The sequence below is a fragment of the Galeopterus variegatus genome, unplaced genomic scaffold (assembly GCF_000696425.1).
Source record: "Galeopterus variegatus unplaced genomic scaffold, G_variegatus-3.0.2 Scaffold2084, whole genome shotgun sequence".
NCBI classification, from domain to species: domain Eukaryota; kingdom Metazoa; phylum Chordata; class Mammalia; order Dermoptera; family Cynocephalidae; genus Galeopterus; species Galeopterus variegatus.
In genome coordinates this window covers 31,600-44,210 of record NW_007728195.1, presented here as the reverse complement: position 1 = coordinate 44,210, position 12,611 = coordinate 31,600, and the positions used below count along the sequence as shown (strand labels likewise).

At 39.7% G+C, this 12,611-nt stretch overlaps 1 protein-coding gene across 1 annotated transcript in view; it reads right to left on the bottom strand.

Annotated features, from left to right (window-relative positions):
* The window catches only part of SPAG17 (sperm associated antigen 17), a 186,727-nt gene that overhangs the window by 155,642 nt on the left and 18,474 nt on the right, over positions 1–12,611 (bottom strand). Inside the window, exons 6-12 of the mRNA XM_008580417.1 lie at positions 11,184–11,254; positions 10,855–10,969; positions 6,669–6,806; positions 6,467–6,580; positions 5,717–5,867; positions 943–1,167; positions 631–849 (exon numbers count right to left, since the gene is read on the bottom strand). Of these exons, the coding sequence (XP_008578639.1) occupies positions 631–849; positions 943–1,167; positions 5,717–5,867; positions 6,467–6,580; positions 6,669–6,806; positions 10,855–10,969; positions 11,184–11,254 (1,033 nt within the window). The remainder of the gene's footprint in view (positions 1–630; positions 850–942; positions 1,168–5,716; positions 5,868–6,466; positions 6,581–6,668; positions 6,807–10,854; positions 10,970–11,183; positions 11,255–12,611) is intronic.

Genomic DNA, 12,611 nt, shown 5'->3' with positions numbered 1-12,611 from the left:
AAGAGAAGCAAGTAAAGCAGGCCAAGGAGTTGGGTTCTCTTTTGCAGGTACTAGGGAGCCACTGGAGTTTATAAAAAGGCCATATTTTAGGTAAATTAATCTGATAGCTGTGTATAAGGTAGCTCAGCAGAAATTTAGCCCGACATCCTTCTCCACTTCTGTACCTCTGTTACAGCACTATTTGTAATGCTGTACTCTAGACTGAGAGTAATGACCTGAGCTATAATGAGGAGGGGAAGGGAATTGATATTCATTGAACACTGATTCTGTACCAAGCCCCATTCTTATAATTTTAGCATATTATCACAATAACCCTCTGAAATACTAATGACGAATGTTTTAATTATGTTCACTCTCTAAATTTGCTAAGGTAAAAGTAAACTAAGAGACATTAGGAGGTTCTAAAAAACAAGGCTTGAAATAAAGAGGACTTACTGAACAACAACACTCAGTTATGAAGTTTAGTTAATCAAATAACTTAGATATTAAATACTTTTCCTTTTCAATTGAAATGGGCAGGCATTTGAATTTAAATTTAAATGATACGATTTGAACCTGTTTGTTTGTTTCTGCATTCCATAATAGTATATTCACTCACACACACACACACACACACACATTTTTACTTACCCAAAGGCTCAGGCTGGGGCTGAATCTTTGTGCTGGTCTCCTCCTCCCACATCTCTCTGTTATCAGGGCCTAAGTGTTTCTTATTACTTGAGTCAGAAGGCTTCCTATGGCTAGCATCACGCTGACTAGAGTCTGAAGGTTCTCTATTGCTGTCATCATCTTGTGTAGAAGTTGGGTAGTTCTGATCCACAAACAGTATTCTGTCTCTGGATTCAAAATCTAGCCAGGGTAGAGACCATCCATGAGACACAACGCTAGAAAAATGGACTGTGATAAACGCAAGCACGCTTTTGCTCCCTCCTTGTGATGTACCTGTTTGCTGTTTGGCTTCTGTGTTCATTTTCATGAGGTATTGCTGCCTTATGTGTTTGGCAAATCTGGCAGGGTTGTCCCATGGTATGTTGAACATCTCAGAATCTGTCCCACACATCGTCCCAGAAGGCTTTAGTGTCCCTTGTTCGTCGACCTCAGAGAGCTTCAGGCTCTCAAAAGTAAATACCTTAAAGGCTCGTTCTACTTCATTCCAGCTCAAGACTTCTGTAAGAAAGAAGGACCTGTGCTGCTAGGAACGTTCTCATGAGTACATGGTACAGGGCTGACAGAGGGGGCCACTAGGGGGAGTCTGTCCACCAGAATGACAAGGGAGTCACCACGATGGGTGTTGACCTGACTTTAAGCATGGGCTCCACGAGTCTACAACAAATATCAAAGGTACCTAAAAATAAGGAAACCACATAGTCAAGATATAATGCTCCCAAACTGCTTCATAGCTTAGTCAGTATTAGGTGTCCAGATTCATTTGCATGAACTTTCCAGGGTATCATATTGGCTTAACATATTTACAATTTATCATTTTTGAGCAAATGCACCCTTTGCTGCTGTTGTAATTTAAAGCAGAGATATTATTTACTTGCATTAGGTGTCCAGATTCATTTGCATGAACTTTCCAGGGTATCATATTGGCTTAACATATTTATAATTTATCATTTTTGAGCAAATGCACCCTTTGCTGCTGTTGTAATTTAAAGCAGAGAAATTATTTACTTGTGTCTAACATAGGATGCTATATTTACTAGGTTTTTCTGTTCATTTGGGCTAAGGAAAGTCCTCTTCCCATCCACATGAATTGCTGCAGTATTTTCCATAATTGCATTTCAAAGTTTACCAGCTTTCAAATGGGCTCTATTTAATTGTGTATTTATTCTTTTAGAGCATTTATTTACCTGTTCACTCACTTACTGGTTATTGTTTTGTGTGTATTTGGCTTTGTCATAGATGCCTGGGATTCAAAGAAAAGAACTGCTTCTTACACTTTGGAAGTTCAAGGTGGAGGGATGAGAGGTAGGGATTAACAAATGAACATGGAATTCAAAGGGGAAAAAATGAAATGCTTGTGGCAGATCAGTGACTCAGAGGTTCTTACCGTCTCCTCAGCAGAGACGAGGGAAGTAGCAGGGGTCCCTTTGGAAAAAACAGTAGGATTCACAAGAGAGACAGAGAAGACGAAAAAGAATTACAGAACAAAGGAGAGTTTGCTCATTCATTGATTTCACAAATATGGTTTGAGCACCTACTAGATGTCAGGAACTATAATAAAGGCTGGAAACATGGTGGTAAACAAAGCAGTGAGCTCCGTTTTCACTCGTGGAATATTCGTTCTAGTGGTTGGAAGCAGACAAGTGACTAAGACATCAAAGACGATAAGAAGAAAGCCAGCTGAGAAGATAAAAGGTTGTAACGGTGGGGAAGAGGCTTCTATTTTATGTAGGTGGTCAGAGAAAAATTCTCTGAACAGTTAAGCACAAACGAGAAAAAGATAGGGGAGCAAACCGTCTGGGTGTCTGAGAGAAAAGTGATTGGGGCAGGGAAAGAGGAAAAGTAAAGATCGTGAGGCAGGGGTGGGATCATCGTATTGAAGGAGTCATGGTGAGGCCCGTGGAGACAGAGCGGAGCAGAACGTGAGAGCCCAGCAGGGGAAAAGCTCAAAATGGGGGTGGCAGACAGCTGAGGGTTTGCACTGATGAAATGCATGACTGTTAGAAGGTTTTGAGCTACGAAGGCACATGCTCTGGCCAACATTTTAGAGGAGCCATTCCAATTACTGTGTGAAGAAAAGACTGTTGGGAAAAAGGTGAAAGGCTGCAGACCTGTTAGAAAGCTACTAAATAGTCCAAGTGAGAGGTGATGGTGGACAGGGCTGGGATGGTAGTGAGGGCTGTGGTGGGACTGGTGGTGGGGGTGACAAAAAAAAAGAAGCAGGGACGACTCCAGGATTTTGGTCAAAAATTGTGGTCATTTACTGAAATAAGGGGGATGGTAAAGGGAGAAATTTGGGGGCCAGGAATCAAGAGTTTGGTTTTAGATCCCTTAAGTATGAGGTGCTGAAATGGAAAAGTGGAAGGAGAGGCAGGAGGACAAGGATCTGGGGTGGGACATGTAAGCAGCATGTATGTGAGGTTTCAATGGTGGCAGCAGAAACAAGAATCCCGTGCTGTATGTAGAACTAAGCTGGAGAGAGAATGGATCACACCAGAAGGCAGAAGGAGAGGTGGCGTGTGGCAGGACGCTGGTGAAGGACAGATACTCTCAGGAACAGCAGGAAGGGGTAGTTATGTAAACCACAGACAAGGCACATCCAGGGACACTAGACTGTGTGTGCCCTGCAATTCCGTGAGGTGATGGCATGACAGTGTTCAAAAGATCTTGGCTTTTTTATTACTAAGCCTACTTAAAAGTGGAAGAAGAAGTCAAGGTAAAAAAATACTTGGTAAGTTGATTAGGGTTAAAAATAAAATTGAAAGAATAATCGGCACATGCTTTCTACTTTTCTAGGTCAGATGCTACGGTGTCTATGAATTTAGTATTCTTTATTAGTAGAAATGTATCTGCATAATGCCTCAAGTGGAAAATATAATTTCCTTTGGGAAATGGTTGCCCACATCACAAAATCCTGTGAACACTGAGACAAAACGTGATTCTAGACATTCTTTATGGCCCCTCTTCCCACCGTCCTCAAAGGAAAGTGGTCCTTGCTGTTGTGAGACACTGTTACCCTGAATCAACTCACTCTCAGCAGCATGTTGACAGGGTCTCTCTCCTCATCTCTGTGTTTCTAGGCCTAGGGTCAACTATGGCATAGAGGAGGTGCTCAGACCTGCAGACTGTGCCTCCAGATCTCTACTGTGGCTTTCTTCCTGGAGCTCCTGCTCAGTAACATGGGGAAAGGGTGTCCTATGGGCATCAAGAGACCAGAATTTTAGTCTTGGCTTTGCCACTATTATAATCCTAGAGCAAATAATTTAACCTGACAGGATCTTAGCTTTCTCATTTATAAACAGATTTAGACTAGATTAATCCTGAGGTTCTTTTCAGTTAGAAAAATTTATGGTTCTATGATTCACCTGTCTTCACAAAAATTTAACTTCTGGATATGAATATTGTTTTCAGCATTTTTTCTCAGGGAGGGATTAAATATGAGCTCCAGTAGCACAGGTTACAAGACATTCACCTTTGCCTCCCAGGCCACACTTTTTTGCTCCCTTCCTATCCTCCTGTGCTGAGATGGTTCAAGCAAGGATTTTTTCTCAGGGAGGGATTAAATATGAGCTCCAGTAGCACAGGTTACAAGACATTCACCTCTGCCTCCCAGGCCACACTTTTTTGCTCCCTTCCTATCCTCCTGTGCTAAGATGGTTCAAGCAAGTGCTCACGTTGGTTTTAACCCGGTGAGCATTCCCACCAAATTCAGATGATGTGGAACTTCTTTTTCTCTTTTCTTGTTAGAAAAAGAGAAGACCATGGAGGGACAGAAAAAGAAGGAACAGAAGAAAAATTCCCTAATATAACATTTCCTTCATAAAAAAGAAGGATCTACTTGGGAGCAGTGGTTGTTCTGAAAAAAGCACGTCGTAAAGAGGTAGAGGTAGAGATCTTTACTGCCTTCGTCTCTTATGAAGGTTCCATAACAGGATATGGGAAGCAAAAAATCATGGGGAGAATGGGCAAGATTGGGATAAATCAAACTGACAAGAGATAGATTTGCTGTCAACTCACCTGACCCTCTTGTCTTCTACCTCTGTAACCCTAGCTGGTTTCCAATGGGAACACCATGCTTCCAACATGGGACCAGCTAGAGCCACATGGTTGGATGAAAAGAAAAATGGTGATCCAAACCTTAACTTTATCAATCAAACGGAGAGCCAAGACAGTTTCCCATTTAAGGGGTGAGGGCACAGCTACAGTCTTACCGTGAATTTTCCAATCTACTATACAGGATCGTTCAGTGGCTATCCTTTACACTGGAATGTAATGCTCTCATCTTTTTTCTTTGTGCAGATAGATTAATTGATAGGTGTAAATATATCTAAAAAGTCTAATTTAAATGTTGTGTCTGATTTATTGATTCAGACTGGATATAAGGGAGGACACTTCAAGTTTCCTTTGACTACCAAAATTCTTCTGGAACTTTTTTTTTTATCCACGATGAGAGGAATACTAAATGAGAATTCTAAGACAGATGTCTCTGAATTGGGACAAAGTTGCATAGTCAGGCTTGCTCTTCCTACTTTCCAGATAATATGACTGAAATGTTATGTAGTATTTGTGTAATTTGCAATGATGATAAAGAGGTACAGTGGTGAGCCAGTGGAGGAAAGACAGCATTGTCCTGAAAAGGATTAAAACTTGGGATGTGAGGTTTCTGTTTATTTTTAAATTTTAAATAGTATCTGAACCTTTAATCCTCTTAAGTAGGATGGGGTTACCACATCATTTCCAGTGACGTCAATGTGAATGTGGGTTGAAGGGGGGAGAGGGAGAAAAGGAGGGGATTATTCTGGTTAAGGAAACACAGTGGGAAGAAAATCCAGTGAGTCAAACTGGAGAATGATATGCATCATAGCTATCACATCATTTCTAATGACATGATTCCAAATAAGAAAGTTGTGGTCAATCAAAATACCCTCTTTAGCCTCTGAAAGATCTTTCAATAATCAAAATACTTTTTGCAAATAAGGGTGTAATTTTAAGAAGCACATATGACCATCAATTAAAATGAGTTTAAGCTAAGACAAAGCAATGTACTCACCACTTGTACAAAAGTGCATGAGCTCATGAATTGTAGCTAGACGTTTAGTGCTGTTCCATGGTGGGGGCAGAGGGAATTGAAGGAATTCCCACAAGGGCAACTTGGACTGCATCTCCTGCTCAATTTGAACTGGGTCAAAATTCTTTTGGTCCTGATGAAAAAGAGCAACATGACAGAAGACATTAAAGTAAACTGTCAAGTGCCTTATGCATATGGAGAAGGCTAAACATGATACCTTCGCTCTCATTATTTGGGAATAGGGGAAATCACTGGTAATTGGGGCAGACAAACTTTCGGTATTTTGCTGAAGGTCAAAGAAGCTAGTTCTCACTTTACCACAAGTTCCTGGTGCACAGAAATGACTGATTCTTCATTCATAGTGACAAACTGTCAAAGTCTCATATATACTCATCTCACCCATCTGAGATTCTTTTGGGCTTCCATTAGTTTTTCTTAGCAGCAGATATTTATGGCAAATAATTATAAGGTTTTAGTGTAAAGACAGTGGTAGTCACAATCAATTCGATGGTTAATTGGACCTGTATAATTAGGCAAGTTTTCTTTGCTGATGTCATTTCATCCTTATTTATCTCCATTTTTTGAGATCCTACTTTGCAAGCAGGTATCCCTTTTGTGCATTACTTTTTAATTAGCTTTGGTAAAGTTATCTAATGAAGATACCTTCAACTGAATAGTGAAAGATGAGCGCTCTCACATCGGCTATCCTTAGGGTGACTGGATTATTGTTACCTTCAGTGCGCACTTCTTGTGGGCGTGTGCATCATGATAGTTCAGAAGGAGAGGGCCTTTGGGCACTGCTTTGCTTTCACATTCCTCTTCAGATAAGAATACTTCACAGAGGTTCTATTCAAATTGAAATAATACTGATTTAAAGAGAGAAAGATACTTTTTCAAAGCATGAAAACTCTTTGGACATGTCATGCCCTCTGACCTTTTTTTCCTTCTCTGAGAGAGAGAGTGAGGGCAGGATGGACACTATGTGGGCTGCGATTCTGTGGTCTAACCCATCTGCCCGGCAGGGTGGCTCCAGCAGACTGGGTGGAACAAGGTCTTCCTCAGTTGCCACAACCTATTGAGATAAACAGTTGGGAGGAACTGGTTTGATGATCAGCTCTTTACTGACACTCATATTTCCATCACTCTTAGTATGAACAAGACTGTTTCTACCACTAAAGGACTAGTAATTGCACAAAATGGCAGGAAAGTTTCAGTGATTACCAAAATAAAAGGAAAAATGTTTCAATCAATGCAATAAAGAAGATATAATCTTGATATTTGTATTAAAATAGATACCACAAAACTCAAATGGTACATAATAAACTTTACTATGGTAGAAGTCAAAATAACAACATATATATTTTCAGTATCTACTCTTTCTCTTAAAGCACTGAAACAGTGCTCATACAACTTGAGGTTTAATTAATATTTATTGAGTGCCTACCACATGCCAGCTACCCTGTAGAGCATCTTCACATACAGCAACTCATTTAGGCCTCACAGCAACTTTGTGGGGAAGATACTATTTTCCATTTTATAAAGGAGAAAACTCGGGTGAGTGTCAATAGATGACTGGCCCAAGCCCAGGGCTACTGAGTGGGTTCAGGCCACCTCCTCATTCTTTCATTGAAAATAGAAAAGTTATAAGATGGTGAGATCACAGGGGCTGGCTGGTTAGCTCGGTTGGTTAGAGTGTGATGTTATAACACCAGGGTGAAGAGTTCAGATCCCTGTACTTGCCAGCCAGCAAAAAAAAAAAAAAGATGAGATCAGTAATGGATAATAGGCTCCTTTCTATGGGGGAAGTGAGGTCTAGAAAGATTAAATGCCTTGTTCAATTTCACACGGCAAACAAGAAAAGAAGATTAAAACATTATCAAGATGGGCATTTAATTTACAGCTTTTCTCTTTACCCTAAATCCTATAATCACCCTCTATGATTTTACATCTCTCTACGAGGTTTCCCAGCCTTGGCATTAATGACATGAGACTAGATAGCTGTTTGTCGTGGGGGCTGTCCGCTGCACTGTAGGATGTTTAGAAGCATTCCTGGCCTCTGCCCATTTGATGCGAGTAGCACCTTTCCAGTTGTGACAACCAAAAGTATCTCCAGACATTGTCAAATGTCCCCTGGGAGGTAAAATCACCCACTCTTGAGAACCATTGCTGTAGAATAACAAAATAGCTTCATATTCTTCACCTTTTATAAACACTCTACTTTCAAAAGAGTCACTGTTTCCACTTTCTATCTCTCAACCATTTGTTGGGCCCACTTCAGTCATGAAAGAACCCTCCAAACTGTGCCACCTCTGAAATGTTACACTCTGGTTCCCCATTCTGTAAAATGCCATCCCGTCATCCCTATGTGTTGGGTGCCTCTATGTGTCAGGTACTGAGCTTATCACGGTCCCTTTTGGTACCTGGAACATAGTGGATGGTTAGTAAATGCTTGTTGCTTTGATTTGAATGGAATAAAACTTTCAATTTGAGTTGAATGACTAAAATAAATGATGATACTGGAAACTCTACAGGGCTTTTGAGCTTTTACAACTTATTGATATAATAAAATTATTTGTCTTCCAAAAACCTTATGGGGTAATTATAGGCAGATATTAGTGTTCTTCTCTAATAAGTTAGAAAACAAAGGCAGTCAACAAACAGAAAAATGTTTACTGGAGGTAACAGAGATGAGAGACCCTGAAAAGGACTTTAAAGTAAATATTTTATGTATTGAAGAGAGAAAGAACCATGTCACATTTGTGAATGAAGAATAAGAATAGGCAATTGAAAAAGAAATTTAAAAATGCATAAATTAAAAACACTATTGCTAAAACACAACAATAGCAGACTGGACTCCACTGAAGAAAGAATTAGTAGAAAGTTAAGCTGGAATTCCCAAAGGGATAAAATTGAAAGAAGACTTAAAAGACAAGGAGGAAAACCCTGAAGTTTCAACCTCCATCTAATAATAATTAGGGTAAATATATAGGAGAAATAATATTTGAAGATATATATAAAAACTTTCTCAGAATCCATTCCTTAATTGAACAAATACATGTTCAATGTGTACTATGGGTTAGGCATGGTTATTGTGTGCTGAACACACAGCAACACACAAGTACAGTAAGTTCCTGACTGCATGGAGCTTACATTCTGGCAGGAGGAAGAAGGTAAAAAACAAAGCCAATAAATACATTTAAAAAAGAGCAGTTATGGGTAGAAAAGTAAAACAAGGTGATGTGGCCAAGAGTGCTCTGTGTGTGTTGTGGGGCTTCTTTAGATCTGGTGGTCAGAGAAGGCCTGCCTAAGGAATACCACTTCCACTGGAGACAGAATCATAAGGAGAATCTTCCAGGCAGACACGGGAAGAAAGCTTTCCAGGCCAAGACGTTGGAGTAAAAGGTTAAGGTGAAATTAAGTAACTTATTCCAGGAAAAACCAGAAGGCCTGTATAGCTGACAAACTGTGTGTGTGTGTGTGTGTGTGTGTGTGTGTGTCAAGCAGAGGGCAGGAGATGAGATGACAGATGAAGCTCAGACCCACATTTTTAGGGCCTTTATAGGAGAGTGTAAGAAATTTTGATTTTACTCACAATGTGATTGGAAATCAGATTATAATTCCTTTAGATTGTGATGGTAAGTATGATAAAACAAAGCCATACTTAGACGTAATCTTGTTTTATTAATTATAAAGAAAAAACCCTAATACCTGCTGGAAAAAAAATAGATTACCTACAAAGGAAAAAGTAGCTGGTTGACATCGGACTTCTCATCAGCAACATTAGAAGGGAGAGGACAATGGAGCGATGTTATCAAAATACTTTTCCACACAGATTGACAAGATTCAAATGTCATTTCTGCCACTTACTACTTGAACAAGTTACTTCACCTTTTTAAGCCTCAGTTTCCTCATCTATAAAATGAGGGATAAAAACAGTTCCTGCTTCATAGGATTGTTCTGAGGATTAAATGAGTTAATATTTAAAAGCATTTAGAACAATGCCTAGTACCCATAAGTACTATATATACGCTGCTGCTATGAATAACAAACTCTTTTCAAATACACATGGAACATTCACAAGAATCGACTATGTACATCAGGTCACACAGGAAGCCTCAATAAATTTAACTTGTTAACTTGAAGACTGTATTTATGGGCCATAATGCAATAAAATTAGAAATCAACAACATATCATGAGAATTAAAATAATTCATGGTTTAAATAAGTAAATAAAAGATTTAGAGCTGAATATATTGAAAATATCAGGGTGCAAAGAAACACTCAAAAGGAAATGCACAGCCTTAAGTAAAGCAAACAAAACAAAACAGCCTGAGAATAAGTGAAGTAAGCTTTTCATTAAAACAAAATGCAAAATAAACCCAAAGTAAGTAGAAAGATGGGAATAATAAACAAAAAATTAATAAAATAAAAAGTAAAAAGGAGTTGATCGATGAAACAAAATGCTGATTCTCTGAAAAGACCAATACAATAGACAAATGGTTAACAACCATGATCAAGAAGAGAGGGCACATACAACATAGTCACAGGAAAGAAAACATCACCAGTTACAGAAGAAATTAAAAAATGGATTTAAGTGAATAGTATAAAGAGCCTTGTATCATACTGAAAACCCAAATAAAGTATACGTATTTATAAGAAAAATACTAATGACTAAAATTGGCCTCAGAAGTAGAAAAATCTAATTAAATCTACAAGTACACAAGAAATTTTAAAATCAGTTAAGGACCATTAGCCATCCCACCCACCTGTCCATGTTCTTTCCCTCATCCATTAAAACAACACCAGACACAGATAGTTTTAAGGATATGTTCTACCAAAACTTCAAGGAATATTACATAAACTGATCAAGAGCACAGCAAAAGAAGAAGAATCAAAGCTGATGTTCAAAGCAAACTTTAGTTTTATCTGAAATGTTCTAATCTTTATAAAGAAGAATACATTCAGGTATCCGAAGTGTAATTTTAAAATAATGCAAAAACAAACAAACAAACAAACAAACAAACCCCCAAAAGACAAAAACCAAAAAACTCAAAAGCAATGGGAAATGAAACAACTTACTGAAGGTTACCAGCCGGGAAAAAGCCTCAGAGTGTACCCACCTGTTCTAGCATACAATGCAGGATCAGGGGCACAGAAATGAATTCCTCCGGAATTGGATTCAGCAAGTCATTGTAATATCTCATGTCTACATCAGTTGTCATGAAGGCAGTCACTGTAAAATACAGAAAATATCGTTGCCCAATTGAGATGTGTTCTCCATTTCTTCATCACAGTTTCATGCTTAAATTCAAACTATGACCATGCATTGATAAAGGCAGGAACTGTAGGTGGAGGACGGGCTTATAGCAATGTCGAGGACACTTATTGTTCCTTAAAGTGCCAGGTCATGATGTTGATTCTCCAGCAACAGATTTTATACGTGCCTGATGCTGCTGGAGCTTGTGGCTCTTCATATTGCGCTTTCTTCTTTCCGGGGGTTGGAGCAGCGGACTGTGGAGCCTATAAGAAGAATAATCAGAAAGAAACAACTGAGATATCCATCTGAGAGGTGCTTTCATAAAATGCTGGTGTGAGGGGATCCAAGAGGATTCTGAAATTACATAACTATATTCACACCACAAAATCATCTGCTAATATTAGGATCAAAGGAAAGAGGTTTTGTCTGAGGAAGGAAAGAAGCTAATAGGTTTGGATGCTATTTGGTTTTTCCTAACGGAGCCCACTGAGCAACTCTGGGGGAAGTGATGGGGTAACGGGGCACTGAGAATCGAAAAGTTTTTCTTCCCTGGGTGACTCAGAGTCATGCCATTCTCCCTCTTAAAATCCTTCTGTGTGGGCCGCCCCGTGGCGCACTCAGGAGAGTGCGGCGCTGGGAGCGCAGCGATGCTGCTGCCGCGGGTTCGGATCCTATATAGGAATGGCCGGTGCACTCACTGGCTGAGCGCGGTGCAGGCAACACCACCCCAAGGGTTGCGATCCCCTTACCGGTCACGAAAAAGACAAAAAAAAAAAAAAAAAAAATCCTTCTGTTTCTCCATTGCCTTCAGGATAAAACCCAGACTCTACCTTAGCACCAAAGGACAATTATGATGTGGCTCCCGCCTCTCCAGCTTTAGTTCATGCTGTCGTTCTCCACTTTGCAGCCTAAGAACACTGAGCTGCCCAGTGCTCCTGGCTTGTGCCATATGCAACTTTTCTTTAACTCCCTATCTTTGCACATCTTTGCCCCTTTCTTAAGGATACCATTCTGTCCCTTTCTCCCATCAGGCTTTCCATTAGGCATACATACTCTGTCTTCACCATATCACTAACCCTGGTAAGATTTTTCTGACTCCCCCGCTCTCCAGCCTACTCTTCCCTCGGTCAGGCGAGGTACCATTTTTAATTGCTTCTATGGCCATCTGAGCTGACTGCTCTCCTAGCATTCGCTGTGCTCTGCTGAAACTGTTGTCTACTTGACTGCTGACCCCTTTAAATGTTAAGCTCAGTGAGCAGGACAGGAAATGAGTCTTCATTATTGTATTGCCAGCATCTTGCACAGTGCTAGCAGATGGTAGGTGCTAAATAAATATTGTGGTTACTTTATCAATATCTCTCCATGTTCCCGACATTATTCATTGTACCATGTGATGACAGGTGCTTCCAACCTCTCCTTTACAGGTGTCAGGGTGTTGAGGAGCTTCATAATGCTCCCACCACATACCTGCCCTTCAAGACTATGCTTGGAGGCTTTTTACTTGTTCGTACCCTCACCTATTAAATTCCAGCAAATTCTATTACCTTCATACAAGTATTTATGTAATGTTTTTCTTCACATGTGTTATAAATGTGAAAATTAAGTTGTTCAGTTAATCTC